The sequence below is a fragment of the Eucyclogobius newberryi genome, unplaced genomic scaffold (genome assembly GCF_026437365.1).
Source record: "Eucyclogobius newberryi isolate DKJ021-1_F unplaced genomic scaffold, fEucNew1.0.hap1 SCAF_3, whole genome shotgun sequence".
In the NCBI taxonomy this organism is placed as follows: Eukaryota; Metazoa; Chordata; class Actinopteri; order Gobiiformes; family Gobiidae; genus Eucyclogobius; species Eucyclogobius newberryi.
In genome coordinates, this window is record NW_027315945.1 from 20,008,085 (window position 1) to 20,025,037 (window position 16,953).

Consider the following 16,953-nt stretch of genomic DNA (forward strand, 5'->3'; position numbering starts at 1 on the left):
TTTATATTCCTCAAATAAGTTGACACGTAATAAAAAGAAGCAAGATAAAATACTGCATTTTCAAAGAGTGTGGTCTTGGCTGGTTAGGCAACTTTGAATTTTATTCTAGATATCAACAAGACAACATCACAGATTTTGAGAACCGGGTAATAAAGTGTGGTAGTACTCTATATCACCGGCGGGAGGCAGCAAAGCGCCGTTTGACGTGGAGTCTACCGGAAATAGACCCACAAGAGAAGTCACGCTGCATCGTGCTCTTGTTTTGTTTTTGTCGTCTTCTATCTGGTTTTCTATCTGGTTCATTGTCTGTTCTATGGGGTAATAACTAACATATCATACTAGGACATAGGCCGGTTTGTTGTAAATGAGTTTATACGTGATTTGATGTAATATTAATATATTTGTGAATGAATGGCACACGCCGAGATGCCTGTCAAGACTGCTGGAGCTGGAGTATTTCTAGAGCTCAGGAAAAGGCTTCAGAGTGGTTTACTCATTATAAGGTCAGTAAATCATATTTTGTTTGCCCATTTGAACACAGCTTTTATATGGTTCTGTTACTAAATGTAGAGTCAGGTCACACAGGCCACTTCTGGAATATTTATTGTAGCAGTTTCTTCATTTAAAAAAAGTTTGGATTGTGTGAAGGAAAATATAAAGTATGTAGTAATTATTCATTCATTCATTTCCACCGCTTGCTCCCGATGAGGGATCACGGGTTACTACCCCATTGACTTTGGGCCGTAGGCGGGTTGTATCCTGAACAGGGCTAGCTCAGGGCAGGGTTTACAGTGTAGCAATTAGTGTAGAAATAATGATGTTACTGGCATGACAGTGTTTGGTTCAGTCTGAACAAGTAATATTTCACTTGATGATAATTGTAATTGACCGTTACGCTTAGTGTCTATTATGTTATAATGAATCATTGTATCTTGTTTCTTGTTTTATAGCCTATAAAGTTTATGTCCATAGTATAAATGTAAATACAACAGAAAAATGTAAAGTTAATTCATAGAATCACAGAATCCAGCTTTATTATTAATTATTGAGTGATCACTATTAGTTCTTGAAGATCTTTATTGTTGTTGTTGTTGTTATTATTATCATTATGGAAACACGTTTTTCGGACCGTTTCACAGGTTCTTGTTCTTGATATTTTTTTGTGTGATTCTTACTGTTGCTTTTGGTATTCCTCGTTTTTTTTTTTTGGATTCGTCGTCAAAGTTCTGGAATAGTAGTAGTAGAAAGTCCTAGAACTGTAGTTGCAGCGTGTGTATTTGTCATTCAATGATCATGATAGTATTAATTTTGGTGTTTGTCAGTTTTGTAGTTTTTTCAGAATGACAAGTTAAAAGTTTCCCTAATAGTTTACATTGCAGAGTTTGTCAGTTAATCTTCAGAGATCTCATGGCGAAAGGGTATGAGTGAGTGAGAGAGACCACTTTTACCACTGCGGGTCCACCACAGTCACACACAGACTGCCTTCTGTGCAGTGCTGACTTGTACCGCTGCGTTTGTTTCATTATCTTCAAAGCCCACAGGATCAAAGTGGAAAGGAATTGAACGCATATGCTTTATATCATAAAGCATATGCATTTTGTTTTTGCTGTTTTTTGTTGCTCTTAATGGCGGTTGGCAGCCAACTGAAAAGGGGCATTTATTGCCACCTACTGTAGTTATACATACTCAAAGTATGTGTATTACGCTATACTGTAAATAAGAAAAGAAAGAAAAAAACAAGGAAAGAGAAAGAACGAAAGACAGCAAAAGAGACAGAGAAAGAGGGAGATTTTTGTTTTTTTAATATGGCCATATCAAAACCTGTAAGGTTAGATCCAAAATGTCAGTGCAGACAAAGTCAACACAAACAGAGTAACACACACCAGCCTTTCTCTATGAGAAGATTTTGATCAGGTTCAGAATATTGTAATTTTTCCCATGTCCATGTTTGTAATGTATAATTAATATTATAATAATATTGCAGATTGTTTTGGTACATAACCCACGTTGTTCCTTTCTATTCATGGGTTGTCACGAAATCATTACAATCAGGAAGGAATGTTTTGCCTGAAATGACAGGAATACTTAACTACAACCCATAGCACATTTTATATTATGTTGGTATATTGTCTTCATTATGTATGACACTTTTTTACCTTCACGTACATCTGGCAAAATATCTTATCTGGGACATTTGTGAAATTGTCCAATTTTCTGTTCCGTAGAAAAGATGTGGCTCACAATCCGTCAGATGTGGTCGTTACTGGAAGAGATTCCACTCTTCACATACAAGCATCTGAAGTCGAGCTAAACCTGGCTCTACCACCAGGGGTCACCGTTGAGCCGGGATCTGTTACACCAACATCAGCTGGAGACCACTGTAAAGAGGAGCTGCATTTTAGGTTGCGCATCAGTACAGCTCAGTATAAAGGTAAACTACTGAAATGAAACTCGTGCACATTCCACTGTATCACATGGGCATCATGTGGAAACGTGGAAACACAAAAGATTCCTGCCATTTACAAACTGAATCTTTAAGTGATCGATTGCCCTCATCTCAGCCTTGTTTTGTATCATTAAGAAACAAGTTGATACCTCCACTACAGTTGATTTGTCTTATACTTGTTTGCCTTGGGCTCTCTGCAGATGTTTCTGACGAGGTGATGGAGACACTCCGGGCTAAAGAGACTTATTGCTTCCACTGCCAGGCCTGCATGACCAGGCTGCTGGAGGACAGGTGAGGAGTAGACAGATGTGTTTATTGATGGGGTGACCTACCCGCACAACTGAGGGGAAGAAAGCTGACTGATGCAGCAAATCTGAGTCTGCAGTTGTCAGACTGAGAGTTATCGAGGTGCTTTGGAGTTTTGGTGCAATTTAAAGTTTTGTTCCACCTATTCAAGTTTCTTTGTTCGGAGTGAATCAGATAGATTATGTATATTTCTTATTGCCTTTCGCTTGGATGCTTGATGGATTTTTAGAGCACAGATCATACAAACCTAAGTACAAGTACTTTACAGACATCAAAACATACATTAAAATTACAATACAAAAAATAAAAATCTAAAAATATATTTTAAAAGACTAAATGCAGATTAAATTATTTTAAGCATGGCCAAACAGAACTGTTTTTAGCCTAGACTTGAACACCGCCAGTGTAGGGGCCTGTCTCACAACCTTGTGAAGATTGTTCCAGATCCTAGCTCCATAAAACTGAAATGCTGATTCCCCATGTTTAGTCCTAAGCTCCTCAAAGTCCGAGAGGGTTCATATGGAACTAGCATAACCGAGCCATACTTTGGTGCTAGGTCATGGAGAGATTTGCAGTATACACAAGGAGAGCTACTTTAAAATCAATTATCTGAACCACAGGATGCCAGTGCAAAGCCCTGAGCACTGAACTGATGTGATTGTGTTTCTTAGTTCTTGTTAGGACTCGAGCAGCAGAACTTTGAAAATACAGCTTTTTCAACGCTTGCTTGGAGAGTGAGCAGGTCATTGCAGTAGTCTAACCTACTGCAGACAAAAGCATATATAAATCATATACAATCATTATACTTTTGATTCTGGAAAGGTTTTTAGATGGTAAAAGGTAGCTGATGTTATTTATTTAATGTGGCTGTCAAAATGTAAGTCTTAGTCCATTATTACCCCCAGATTTCAAACCCGAGTTGTGGGTTTTAGAGACAGACTGGAGATGAGTGCTAACACTTTCTCTTTGTTTCTGTGGGCCCTTGTCAAAGTTTAGCTGGAGAGAGTGGTTTTGTAAATCAAAGTTTATTAAGTTTATACACCATATAAACCTGCTAAAATAACATTACATCAGATAATTTTTTTTATGCCCATTAATATATTTTCCTAATTTTGATCCTTTAGATTTTTCCAGCGAGTACTTCCTCTTCCAAATGGAAACTGGAATGCTATTGTGGATGACTGGTGTTGCCACGCAGATCCCTTCGCTAACAAGAAGTTGTTGCCTCGAGCAATGGACTGTTTACTTGGTGATACCTTCCTGCTTTTACTCAGGGATGGGAGCTGTGAACACACCCTTACTGAGGAAATAAGCCCAGTTTGTGCAGCGGACAGCCAGGATCCCAAAGTAAGGAGAACCTAATTGGCAAATTTTCTATATATTGTGCAGTCATACTTATAATGACTAGCATTCTCATTTATTCCTACATTTGAAAAAGATACATGTAGTTATATATTACATTACATATATTTTGTTAATACATGTATCTTCATTAATCCATAGTCAAAGGATTAGCCCATCCCACCGTATCCAAGGAACTTCTCAGAATGTGTCTTGACTTGAGTAAATTAGACTGAAGCACTTTTGATGAGGATTGATCTCTCCTCTATTAGTCATTCGCTGCACGAGTGGAACTCTGCATGACTGAAACTGAGCGAAATAGAAAGAGAACAAATGGCAACCTGTGGGGCATATATCTCTCTCTGCCCCCCCCACTGTCTCCTGCCTTGTTATGGAGCCTATTGATTCTGTTTTAAAAGCAGCCAAGCTAAAGACAGTTGTATACAGCAGTGATTGGTGTCTCTTTAATGCTTTTTTTAATGGACAGAAATCATGCCGTAGGCTAAAAGTCCTCTCATGTAAGAGCTGTTCTTCTGAACTTGGAGAAGCAGTAGCACCAGGTAACACTTGGTCTTTAAATTGCATTTATAAGCTACATTTAACACGGCATATTGTGAATTAACAGATTTTGAATTTCATCTGACAGAAACTTTAAAGCTCTACATCACGCAGGTGGTTGTGGAACGTATTGTAGGAGACCGCAGACCTGGGGATTCACTTAGCAGGCAAGTAGGACCAAGTCACAACACTGCTCAACAAAATGATAGAGAATACAAAAACATTAAATTTCCATTCCTGCTTCTAATTGAAAGCTGTCCTACTAGACTCCCAACTAGTCATTCAGAACTGTTTTAGGATTTAATTTAAATATGCAAATGTATACTTTCGATCCTCAGATCTCTTTTCCTGGAGAGAACTGTGGCAGACAAATTGTGTGAGCTTTCCAACTCTCTCAGCACCTTCCACTTTTCTGTTCAGACACCTGATGGAAAGGCGTTTTTGTTGGTAAGAACTACTTCAATCAGCTACAAAAATATTTTTGACAATATTAGGACCAACATGCAGAACTGAATGCAGAACTGAGCTCATGTTAGCGCCATGTTACTTGTTTTGAATAGCTATTAGTATTTTCCATTGCGCTTGTGCTTTTCATTGTTTATTTTGTGCCGCAGCAGATGTATGGATATTATTGGTATAAAAACAGAAATTGTGGAGAACAGTTTAATATATATATATATAGTATAGGATTTCCAAAGACAAAATATCTTGTCACTGATTGTGAAGTGATTTATGATTGCAGAAATAATCATTATGCGTGAAAGGATTTAATAATCTAGATTGCCTTTTATATTTGGCCAAAGCCTTGCTTTTTTATTAAATTAAGAACAACAGTTATTTAACAAGCCAACTAAATATTGTTTTGTTCAAAAATACATTTACTCTGTGACTGCCAGACTGATATTTTGTCCTATACAAGGCCACACAATGGGTGTGGACCAAACATGTCATGGGTCCACTGGTTGTTGATTGAAACCTACCGGTAAAGGATGCATATGATAACACTGGTTTACTATGATTATCTTAATGTTATTTCTGAAATGGCTATATAGTTGACTGACTCCTCTCTTTAATTGTATATTCTTTGTTGTATCTTATCTGTCTTCTTCTTTACCCTTTAGATCTGGCTTTTGAACAGCGACTCCATTGTAGCATCTATCCCATGGTCAGACATAAAAAATCCAGCGAGGTCCATTGACTCATCCTTAGACCCTCTTAGTCCTTCACTCAGTGCTACAAGAGCCTTGAAACTCCTCTACGTCTCCTGCTCTGACACTGGCATCCAGCAGAGAGAGTAAGGCTTAATGCATCCTCTCCTCCATGCCCTCAATCTTTGTTTTGCTCTCCTTAATCTTCTCCTTTCATCTTGCCGTGCATGCTCTCAATCACTACCCGTCTACTTGCTCGCTGCAAGGGGCTGAAAGACTACTTTGTTAGTGCAGGGATTTCAGGTTTTAATAGAACGCGTTGCACAAAGCTTCCCTGCTCAGATAAAGTTGTCTAATATTTCTCATACAAGAATGCCATCAAATGTGTTTATCATCTTGGAGTTGTCAGTTGCATAAGCAACGTTGGTATTTGTTGCACACTTAAGCAGTCTTGTTTAGGCTGGAGCTTAGGCCACGAGTACCCCACTGTCATGCTTTTGAGAGGTGTAGAGGAAACTGCATGTGGTTCCCATCCCACTGGAAATACCTTCAACTCTCATTATTTCTGTCAAACTGAGTGCTCAGCTCTTTTCCTCTTTTACTTTTTCAAGCCCACTGAGACTGAGGAGGAGGATTTTGACCTCTGCTGCAATTATAATAATATGTAATAGTATGTAATGTAATAATGCATGCATACTGGACAGATGTATCTTGTATGTAATGTATCTTTACAGTATTTTTGAAATTTATTTGAAACAAATTTCTTCTCCTTCATTTTGCGTCACTCATTGCTGACATTTTTAAATAAAATGCCCGTTGAGTTGACCTCCTGTATTTTCAGGATAGAGTTGGATAGAAATTAGTTTCCGTTCTGGAATTACAGCCAATACGTAAATGGATTACATGTTTAAGTAAGTTAAGGAGTAAGTTGAATCTGTGTTACTATCATGACTGAGGTGGGGTACAGTTTCTAATCAGTGAGTAGCTACGGGGTTGATCGACAACACACAACCATTCATACATTCTCTAGTCTTGACTAGACTAAACTAAAAGGGCTATTGACAAAGAAATATACTTAGTCCCAATGGTTCAGTTTCACAATAATAATCCTATCTTGGAGTACAGTACGGCAGGTAGCCATGTAGCTATACTTGCTTACCTTTTCAGCTATTTCAAATAAAAAAAATACTCCAGTGGGAATAAAGGTATGGCAACTGGAAACTACTCTACTGCAGTGCAGTACAATTGTTTGAAAAGGTCACTCTAGTAAAGGTACATGAGTAAATGTAACAGTACTACTCACCTCTGCTGAGGGGGAGGAACTTTGATGCTGATATTCATTTTAATTCAGCATTGATTCAATTTTACAGCACATTTATAATACAGGTGGCAGGATCTGTGGGTGTGCAGCGTAACAGAACACAATTACTTGGTTAAAGTGACCAGATACATCATTGTCAAATAATTTACTGAGGAAAGCTTTCCAATGTAAGTAAGTGGGTATTATGAGGTTCAGGTTGGAGTTGTAATAATTTATCAACTTAGAATATAATCAGTCGCATTTTGATCATTGCAGTCATTATCCAGATGTCTAATCCTATCCAGATTCTAAAATGCATACAAAGATACCTTAGCAACAACAGTGGCATTTCTATTGCTATCTAGATATTCTAGATTCTTATCTAGAAGCCTTCAGTCACCATATTCCAACATGGTCAGGTTAAAATGTACTTAAAATGTGTCTGTGTACAATAGAGTCAATACCAGTGGATAGTGAATTATCGAAAAAAATCATCGCTAAATGACCCCTAAATGCTTCCTATTGCAGAAAACTGAACCCATGAAAAAACACCATGGAATGTACACTTTCCTCAATGATATAAACTGTTTAATTAAAACTCAACTTGTGGGATTTCCATCTGACACTGTAGGCAACATTGTGGTTGTTTAATGTCATGTCAGTCTCTATAAATCATGTTTTCCGTGTGTGTCCAGCATAGTGACAAATTGGGAGGTAAACTCCATTGGACATCCACTGGTTCTGCCAATGAAGGTGTGCGAAGAGCTACAGCAAGTGATGGATGAGAGCAACGTCACTCTCCCTGCGTCTCTGAGATGCATGCAGTCATATCAGGTGAGACATCCATAGTTATTGATGATAAGACATGGTGATAAGAGGTGGATGTGTCATATACATAGAAAGAGCTATTTAAATGAGGTAATAACTCATATTAATAAAGTAAATACTTGGCTCTTCTAAGACCAACATACCAGATTCAAAAGTGAGAAGAAAAAGGCTTTGGTCACAAACTTGAGTATGGACAAGAACTAAACGGGGGCTACAATGCTGGAGCTGAAATCAAGAACTGCTTAGAACTTTAGAACTACTAAACCAGTACTAAATTGAGGTCTACATTAGAAGAATACACCAAAACAAAATGCAGGACTATAAAGTGGTCGCTGGGTGTTTTTACACAGCTACGTTTTAGGCTGATGTGAAAGAGCTTTCAATCTGAGAGCGGTGTTTTTTTTTCTGAGCAGCTCCTGCCACATTCAAAAGTGAGTTTGGTAAAGCTGCTGACCTCGGGCTGACCTAAATTTACTGTGCAGTGTGGAGTGAAAGTAAGAAAGTAAAAGTAATTGGATCAAAAAAGGCTTGGCTCTCGTATATTTGTATGAACGTATATTTGTTTCAACCTTCGTATGATGAGGCAAATTGGATCAACTTAATGGTGGCGAGAGCCTTCTGCCAGCGCATGTAAAACCGTGACTCTCTGTGGCTGTTGAGAACACGCCACATAAAGCACCAGGAAAGCGAGCGTGTGCGTGTCCACATGGCTCTTCTCACTTGAAGCTTGTTGTCATGGAAAAAGGTTCCGCGGTCAACTCACGTGGCTCATGCTGCGGCATTTGGGGTGAATGAGAGCGGCGCATGTGAACACGGACCAACCGCATATTCTTGGAGCTCTGGCCAATCAGAGTAGACAAAGTTTGTACGTTTAGAGAGGAGCAGAGACGGCGCTGAGTCGACCTTGCTTTGGGACGATTGGGATCTGTATTGTACTCCGTTGTCTGTCATTTTAAATGTGACTAATCACAATTACATGCTTTTAATTTTACTCAATTGCAAGTACATGTTTCAAAGTCTATGCCAAAAAACTACAATTACAGCGTTACTTTCCACCACTAGAAATCACCCTAAATTAGGTGAACTAACCTGAAGTCAAAACAAAGTGGTTTGAATGTAAAAAGTCTAAACCACAGGAAGACAAAGGTAAATAAACAGGATAATGAAGAAGCAAAAAAGAGATGAACTACAAAGGACTCTTAAAAGTACCTCTAGAAGAAACCGTACTTTAAGAAGCACCATTTTACATCTGCCAGTCTTCGGCTTCTGTAAAACACCCCCATCAGCAGCTCAGCAGGATTTCTGGCTGACACCAATCACTTATTTTGCTTAGTATAAGCTTACATTTCCTTGTTTTTTCTGTGGTGCTTGACAGTGTTTTCATCTTACTACAATTAATATCATGTTTCAGAGCTTTCCGTTAACAGCTTTGCCTTTGGGATTATGTGGGTCAGATGAAAGGTTTCATGTCTGGCAGCTCTTTGCTGCTTCTCAATAAAACTGCTGCTATTGTGTAAAATTTATATTTAGCCTGACTTGACAAGGAAGACTAGAAAATAAGAGGTGTTAAGTTGGCTGACACTTATATTCTCAAAGCTTTTTTAACATGGTGATGGGGTAATTAGCACCATTGTTCTCCTCTCGCTTTGCACAAAGTTGTAGAAGTGATTATTTATAACTTAAAGAAAGAAAAATCAGCGTAACTAGAGTGAGATTTTTAAAAATGTATTGAAACTATACAAAGCTCAATCTAATCTAATGTCTTGAGCTGAATTTTGCTGAACAAAAACTGAAATAAAAGCATTAGAGGTTTTTCTTTGTTCTGAATTTAATTTCATAGTAATTACTTAGAACATGGAACTGCATGTCCCCAATTACACAGTGCTTAAGTCTCTCTTGCACCAACATGAAACCATACTTTTTGCAATCAGCATTTACATGTTTGGTGCTTCCCCCAATTGTCACTGCTGAAATTAAAGAAATTGTGTCCATTACAAACATGTCATAATCGGCTCACCGGTGGTGTGGTGTATTGGGGCATTGCACATACGAAATTGTTGCCACCTCAGTGTTTTGATTCGCTTCCCGGCCTTAACTAAGTGTCCCTGCCTACCCTCTCAAACTCTCCCGCTGCAGTTATGCTGTCAAATAAAGCCTTATTCATAAAAAATTAAAAGCTGCACTGCCCGGTGGTCGAGTGGTTAAAGAAACAGCCAATAAATGCCAGGCTTTTTGCGGCCGGCCTCAGTGTCATGAGTTTGATTCCCGGATCCTACAATTTAACGCTACACTGTCCTGGCCAATAAAGCAACAAAAAAAATCCTTCAGAAAAGAAACAAAGAATCCACATGGATAGAGCTGGGTGATATTATGGTGAGAGGGACAAATCGAATCATGGTTTGAGCTTGGCGTAAGTGAATTCCCCATATCGCGATTACAACATTCTGTTTAATGCAGCTCTATGCGCGAACACTTGGCGTCCATGAGGCTCTGAAAAGGGGCTTTAACCAATTACAGTGAAGTCTGAACTTTACAATTGTTTTGTAGCGCTATACTTTTATAGAGGAATAGTGGTCAGAACGTATCCTTTCTGTAGCACAAATCATGAAAACAAACCCCTGTTGTGGTGTAATATAGAAAGCTGCTAAGAGCCAGGCCCAGGACATGGGATCTGTCTGTGCAGGAAACTGGTTGTAGTCGGTAGAAAGGATGTGATAAATGGATGGAGACTCCTAACTCTTCTGATCCAAGATAAAAGTGGTTATACTGCAGACAATGGAGAAACTGGAATCTAATGTGGGGTTTTTCTTCCTTTTTTCCCTCCTTTTTCCTCCTCCTTTTTTAATGAGCATACAGTAATCCAATTTGTGATGTACAAATAATTAAACATATTTGTCCATTTCGCCTAACCCGTTATATTATGTATTAATAAAACAAAATGCCTTGTCAATTAAAAAGCTTAAGCACAGTGCACTATATGAAAGGCAGTGTGGCCAATAGTTTGACACCTTCTGTTCTGTAGACTGATGACTTATTGCAATAGCGCTCTGTCAAAACAAGCTTATTTTACATGTTGGCACGGCTTAATTGGACCTGCTGCAATTAACATGCGGTATCTTCTGATCCATGTTTCATCCCATGGATTCGGCTTGCAATTATCTGCTTGTCTTGCATTTTTGTTTTGTAGCCAAGAGATAATTGGTATAACATTATAATATTGAAAGCAGCAGACCAACTTGTATGAGTTGGGTCAAAGCAATTAAAATTATATTATTCCAGTAGAAATTAAGAATTCACCATAAATTGTATTTGATGGGGAAAAAACTATTGAACATCTAATTTACTATGTTCAGTATTGTATAACTAAAGGGACAAGATGCAGTGCAGACATTTTGAACAAATAAATAAAAAGTATTTCTATCAAAACAGTATTTTGTAAGTATGCTATATATTACCAAACAAAAACTTATAAATAAAAAATGTGATGACCAAAAGAAGCAACACACATGAGTAAGTAAGCTGATCGGTTGGATAGCAGGAATTCTGTGCCCCCTTTTGTACGGGCATGCCCCAGCTAACATGGTGTGTCTTTGGTTTATTTGACTCTTTAGTAGATCAAAGCCTGCACCATCACTTGCCCTGTTATTACTTTGCATCTGGAATGTGTTCTATTGTTGCGCCCTCTGCCCAGATGCCAGTGTAATGGGGTGTATCTGTTTCTTGAGTTCGTCTTGTATAGGCCCAACAGGAGAGTCAACTCCTTGCTCGCTCCTCTGGCTACGTTATTAAGCTCCCTGCACGCTCACATGGCACACTATAAAGGTTGGATTGAAGAAGATCTAATATGTTTCACCAAAGAGCCTATATGGATCATGTGTCCCCTTATTCTTTTGCAGTCACACAGAAAGAAAAATGTATCCACACCTGTCTAAGTATAACCCCCCAAAAAAGAAAAAAACCTCTCTTCTAATCTCAATTTTACATTTTACATTTTTCGGTTCTTTTTATTTACTCAAGATTTGGTCAATTCTAGCAAACAACATAGTGCAATCTTCACTCTGGAATATATGCTAGTAAAGAATCATAAGTGGTGGTCCTTAGATTTCACTGATCCAGCCAATTTTTGCGAGTTCTCTGGTCTGAGCTCTCATTGCACTATTTACTAACCACATAATGTATGTTGAATGGCAGCAGAGAGAACGTCGCCCTTTAATCTTCTCTCCACTCAGCGGCCGTGCAACATCACCAAAGCTAATAATAAGGCCGATGACAGCTGCGTTTACAGACTCTGAGGTATTCCACTGGGATGACTGGGAGCTCTGGATGTCTTCTGGCACAGGAAGAATCTAGCCAATTCGATTCTATTTCATTCGGGTAAATACTGCACGAACTTCTTGGCGTAAGCAGAGCGATTGTGTGTTAGTGTTTAGGCTAATCTTGAGCAGTTTGACACCGTTTTCAAGGTTTCTCATGTGTGGAAATATCCCTCTCCCTGCTGCTTGCCAAGTTTGGAGTGCTATGACAACGCCGAGCACCAGATTATGTGTGCTGTAATTATTTCACTGTGCCCTTCTATATCGCACTTTCAACAAAGATGAGCTCATGCAACCAGATCCTCAGTTTTGGTTTGATAATGCAAGTCAAATGCGGTGGTTTTCATCCAGAAGTTCCAAGTTGAGGCTAGTCTGCTCCTGCCCTGGTTTAGTCCTGGCTCAGCCCTGAGTTAGACTTGATTTAGACACACATTTGTTCAGATTCAGAGCTGAGATGGCCTGGATTACTTTCATAGACCATCCTAAGGTACTTTTTATTGAAAATATTATGTTTAAAACTATACGTATTTTCTGTGTTGGTACTTGATGTTGTTAAATTTGAGAATTGCTTTACCATAAAAGAGAGAGCTTTGAACACATGGTGTCTACAAAGATCAAAGTATTGTGTTAGTCTTAAGCGTCAGTCACAACATTTGTCCACACACAGCAAATGCACACATTAATCATTCTAACACTTTGACATTTTAAATATTGTTGTGCATATTAGAGCAATTACTGGTCTAAAATAGGCAATGTTGGCATGTTGGCTGTATATTCGCCCATAAGCAATTATGGAGAAAAGCCGGAGTATTTATTCCAAAAGAGTTTGACAGATCTGCTGTGCTAGCTACTTTTTCTTGGGATTGTACATCCAACGAATGTCCAGCAGAGTTTTAATGATGTGCTGGAGGCTTCCTAAGGGGATAGCATTTGGTGTGTCCCCCATCTCTCCCAACACGCTAATAAGTATCCCACTAACATTGTTATTGTCATTGTTTGGTTTGACACTAGTCCCCATCTGTGTGTTGCACCACAGACTTTTTTTTTACGGTTCCAAGTTGAGCCACAGCCAGAGTAGTTGGTTTCAATTGCATCATTCTTAGTCAATAACGGCAGATATGGTTTTCTATCTATTATGTGTTTGCAGTATTTGTGCCTGATAGTGTAACTTCTTTGTTGGACAGTAGGCTTTAAACCCTCAACACATTATTCAGTCAGTGTTTTGTTCTTTTTTGCTTTTGGCATTTATGGTGAATATACAATATACATTAGAATATTTGTCCTTTCAAGTATTATATAATAACATTTGGAAAGTGATCTGGTTAATGGATAATTCTAATAAATATGAGTAGGTTTATGTATCTTAACTTATTCATACATTGGTTTGTTTGTTAGTTTTTGTAACCACGCAATTGAATTTGTGGGTGTTTTTTTTTTCACCCATCACACTTGGCCACACGGATACAACTCCCCCTACGTTTCCTTATCACATTTTGTCGTCATCTTGTCATTGCATTTGCAGCAGCTCACCTCCAGTCCCTATGGTTGTGAATCATTTGTATGAATTAGCATTGCTGCACAGGAGTGGGAGCAGACACTGGTGTAAGGGACAGAGAAGACACGGCCTTGAGTGTCGCAAATGCCCTCATCCATCATCCCAATATAGAGCCCTCAGTGGAGCGGGACGTTGTGTGCAGCGGGCAAACACCCAGCTTCTGCAGATGGAGAGAGGGGAGAGCTCATTTGTTTTCTGTTGCTGTTTAGCTCAGAGTGTGGTTTTTAGAAGTTGATTAAAACCTCTCCCACCTGTGGTTTCCACTTGTTTGGAGAATGTAATTGAGCATAATGTGCTTCTGCATGAGCTCATAGTCAAGCCCAGGGAAATGTACACTCTTAATACTAAAGAAAATTACAAACATTTCAATTGGCTCAAAAAGAGATTCTAAATGCAAAAGTATTAACTGAAGCAAGCAATTTGTGGCTGGCAAGCTTTTTAAATATGCATTCTTGTAATTGTCTTGATTTGTCGAATGAATTAAATTGACCCCAGAAAATATGTGAATCAGACTTTGATAAACCTTCTATACAAATATATATTACTGTGTAATTTAAAATGCAATTAAGAAAATTAGTGTTCACAACTGACTTGTGTCCTGTTTTATAGGTGGCCTATCTCAGACTGTGTGTTCCAAACGTTCAGTGTGAAGACAGACCAGTGTGTGAAGACGGACCAATGTGTGCCGCCATGGCGTGAGACGGAGAACCTCCATTTTGTCAAACTGAAGAAGCCTGTTTTGAATGAATAGTTTTTTGTTAGTATTATTTTATATGTTATTTACATTCCTAAACTGCTATATACTATATAAACATGCAAGCAGGTTTAAAGCTGGGGTACCTGATTTTCAATCCATGAATGGAGTTTGTTATGCTATGGTTACTCAGACTTGTTTCTAGATCTCACAAAACTCTGGCATATTGCTAGTATCAATATGCATGATTATTTTGAGCATGTGCGCAGCTTTAGAACAGCTTTTTAAGACTGAAAAGTGAAGCACACACAACCAGCTCTCATCCTAAAACGTATCATATAGTTGTGTATCTTTTTTGCTTTTTAAGTAGATGACAGTGTGCAGCGGTCAGATTTAGTCACAGTTGCTTATACACTATATACATTATATACATTATGGAATAAAACAAAAGTTGACTCAATTCCAAGAAAAAAAGGTGTGTACCCTAGCTTTGTTAACGTTTTAAAGTAATATGTTTTGTATACAAACGGGGTAATATCACGTTAAGATATTTCCAAATGACTTGATACATTTTCCATTCGGCACACATTAAACAAAGCTTTGATAACATAGTTTTTTTCTCTTCTTTGTCTGTTCTATGGATGACTGGTCGGGCATTGTTTCTGAGTTCTGGTAAAAGCTCATTACAGAACGACTGGAGCCTGGGGGCGCTGCAGGGCTTACTCCTTTCCAGTGTAATTACAGCTTGTGTAGAGTTAGATGTATCTCTTTGAATCCGTTGAGTTGTCTGCCAAAGTGATGTTTTTATGAAACACAGAAAAAAACAAAACGGGGTGAGATTTCTTCTTGTTAATCCAAAAACATGCACCTTATGTAGAAAGGTTGATTTTAAGTCTAATTGGCTTCTGCAGTGACACAACAACTAACTTTTCTGCACACCCGTATCAAGCAATTAGGTGGGTCTCATATTTAGGTTATCTACTTATATTTATAGATATTCTTACATGTAATAATGTATATTTTGTTTAATATGTCTGACCTAATGGGTGCACAATTTAGAGGTAAACTTGTATATTATTCAGAAAATGTAAATTCTTGTCTGTCATGGTTTCTACTCTTTAAACTCTACCTCAGGACGACCTCAGGGGAAGTTAATAGAAAGTCGCATGCTTTTGCCAAACTGTAATTGAATGAGTTACATTTATTAAATTCTAATTTGAAGCTCTGAATATGTATGTGGTTGCAGAAAAATAAACAGCCCAGGGCCACATAATAACACACTAAAACCTTCACATTTATTTATTTCTTATTGGTGCACACATTGGTCTGTTGAATGCTGCTAGTGACTTACTCCTGGAAACACAAAGGAGTATTGTGCTCATCGAGCCGGCAAAGCTGAGAGTGAATTGGCTAATTAAATACATCCAACGCCAAAACCGTCAAGGGCTCCTCGTTTCCTTTCTGCCCTTTCCAGGCAAGTGCAAATGAAGTAGGCTCTAAATAACCTATTTGTTTCAAGCCCGCTGAGCCTAAGGAGCCACTCCACATTACACTGACTGCCTCCACTGCTGTTTTGAAGTACACACCGACAGAACCGTTCATCCCCAAGGAATTGTGGAAGCTCTTAGTCATTTTCTCCTTGATGATAGACAATGCGAGTGTCAAATTAAAGGTTTGGGGGCAGTGCACTGTGGTCTGTTGACACCGTGCTGCTCATTAGCCCATTGAGACACTTAGCGGATGAAAAATACCAGTACAACGATCTAGTCATAGTCTTACTCTCAGGCATGATAATTACAAGTTAGCTTAGAGGCGACCCTTTGTGCTTGCTTGGTGCCAATGCCAAGAAGGAGATTCTTATTCATAGATAAAATTGGCTCTTTTTTTCCCTTTCTGGAGCTGCCACTGAAAATGATCAACATTCTTCATAGCAGGGATTTTTGCTGTTTGACGGATGTTCCTTCTTGATGCAACATTTTCATTTATCCAGGGTTTGGACTGGGTTCTGGCAGTATTTTTGATTAAATGAGGTGTTTGATTTGTTCTTTACTCTTTTTTTTTTTTGCACTTTTTAAAACAATACAAATGTTTTGAGCCCAACAAGGTTTACCACCAGTTATTTTGATCATTGACTCTTAGCTGTTCCCAGCCTTCTTAGTTTATTCCACTGAGGCACTGGGATTCTCCTTGTGACTGGAGTTATCCAAGTTTGATGTTGCCCGACAAAGAATCAGACAAGCTTTACCAAGCCAACTAGAAATGTGTTCTCAATTAATACTGTCACTTGGTGTGAAAGATGTGTCGTCTTTAGTTTGCCACTTTTGCCATCTTCACTGGAGAAATCGTCCACCTTGCCGCATTGTGAGCCCACATATGGAGCGATCAAGTCGACCAGAATACATTTCAGATTGGATTTTCCAGCCCTTTGCCTTTACTAATGTCTTTGATATTATATCCAGATTAA

General features: G+C 38.6%; 1 protein-coding gene across 1 annotated transcript; it reads left to right on the forward strand.

Annotated features, from left to right (window-relative positions):
• Positions 1 to 238: 238 nt before the first annotated feature.
• Positions 239 to 14,811, forward strand: ube3d (ubiquitin protein ligase E3D). The gene is made up of 10 exons (XM_072461328.1): positions 239 to 503; positions 2,226 to 2,431; positions 2,647 to 2,737; positions 3,877 to 4,099; positions 4,581 to 4,653; positions 4,740 to 4,818; positions 4,990 to 5,098; positions 5,773 to 5,945; positions 7,795 to 7,933; positions 14,405 to 14,811. Exons 1-10 carry the CDS (start codon positions 412 to 414, stop codon positions 14,492 to 14,494), a joined length of 1,275 nt encoding a protein of 424 aa, XP_072317429.1. The 5' UTR covers positions 239 to 411; the 3' UTR covers positions 14,495 to 14,811.
• Positions 14,812 to 16,953: the final 2,142 nt, after the last annotated feature.

What these genes read in the sequence shown, in the direction of transcription:
- ube3d (XM_072461328.1), top strand. Translation starts at nt 412, where the DNA reads ATGGCACACGCCGAGATGCCTGTCAAGACTGCTGGAGCTGGAGTATTT. An exon ending in AGTGGTTTACTCATTATAAG is followed by an intron (nt 504 to 2,225) that starts GTCAGTAAATCA and finishes TCTGTTCCGTAG; the next exon opens with AAAAGATGTGGCTCACAATC. An exon ending in CAGTACAGCTCAGTATAAAG is followed by an intron (nt 2,432 to 2,646) that starts GTAAACTACTGA and finishes GGCTCTCTGCAG; the next exon opens with ATGTTTCTGACGAGGTGATG.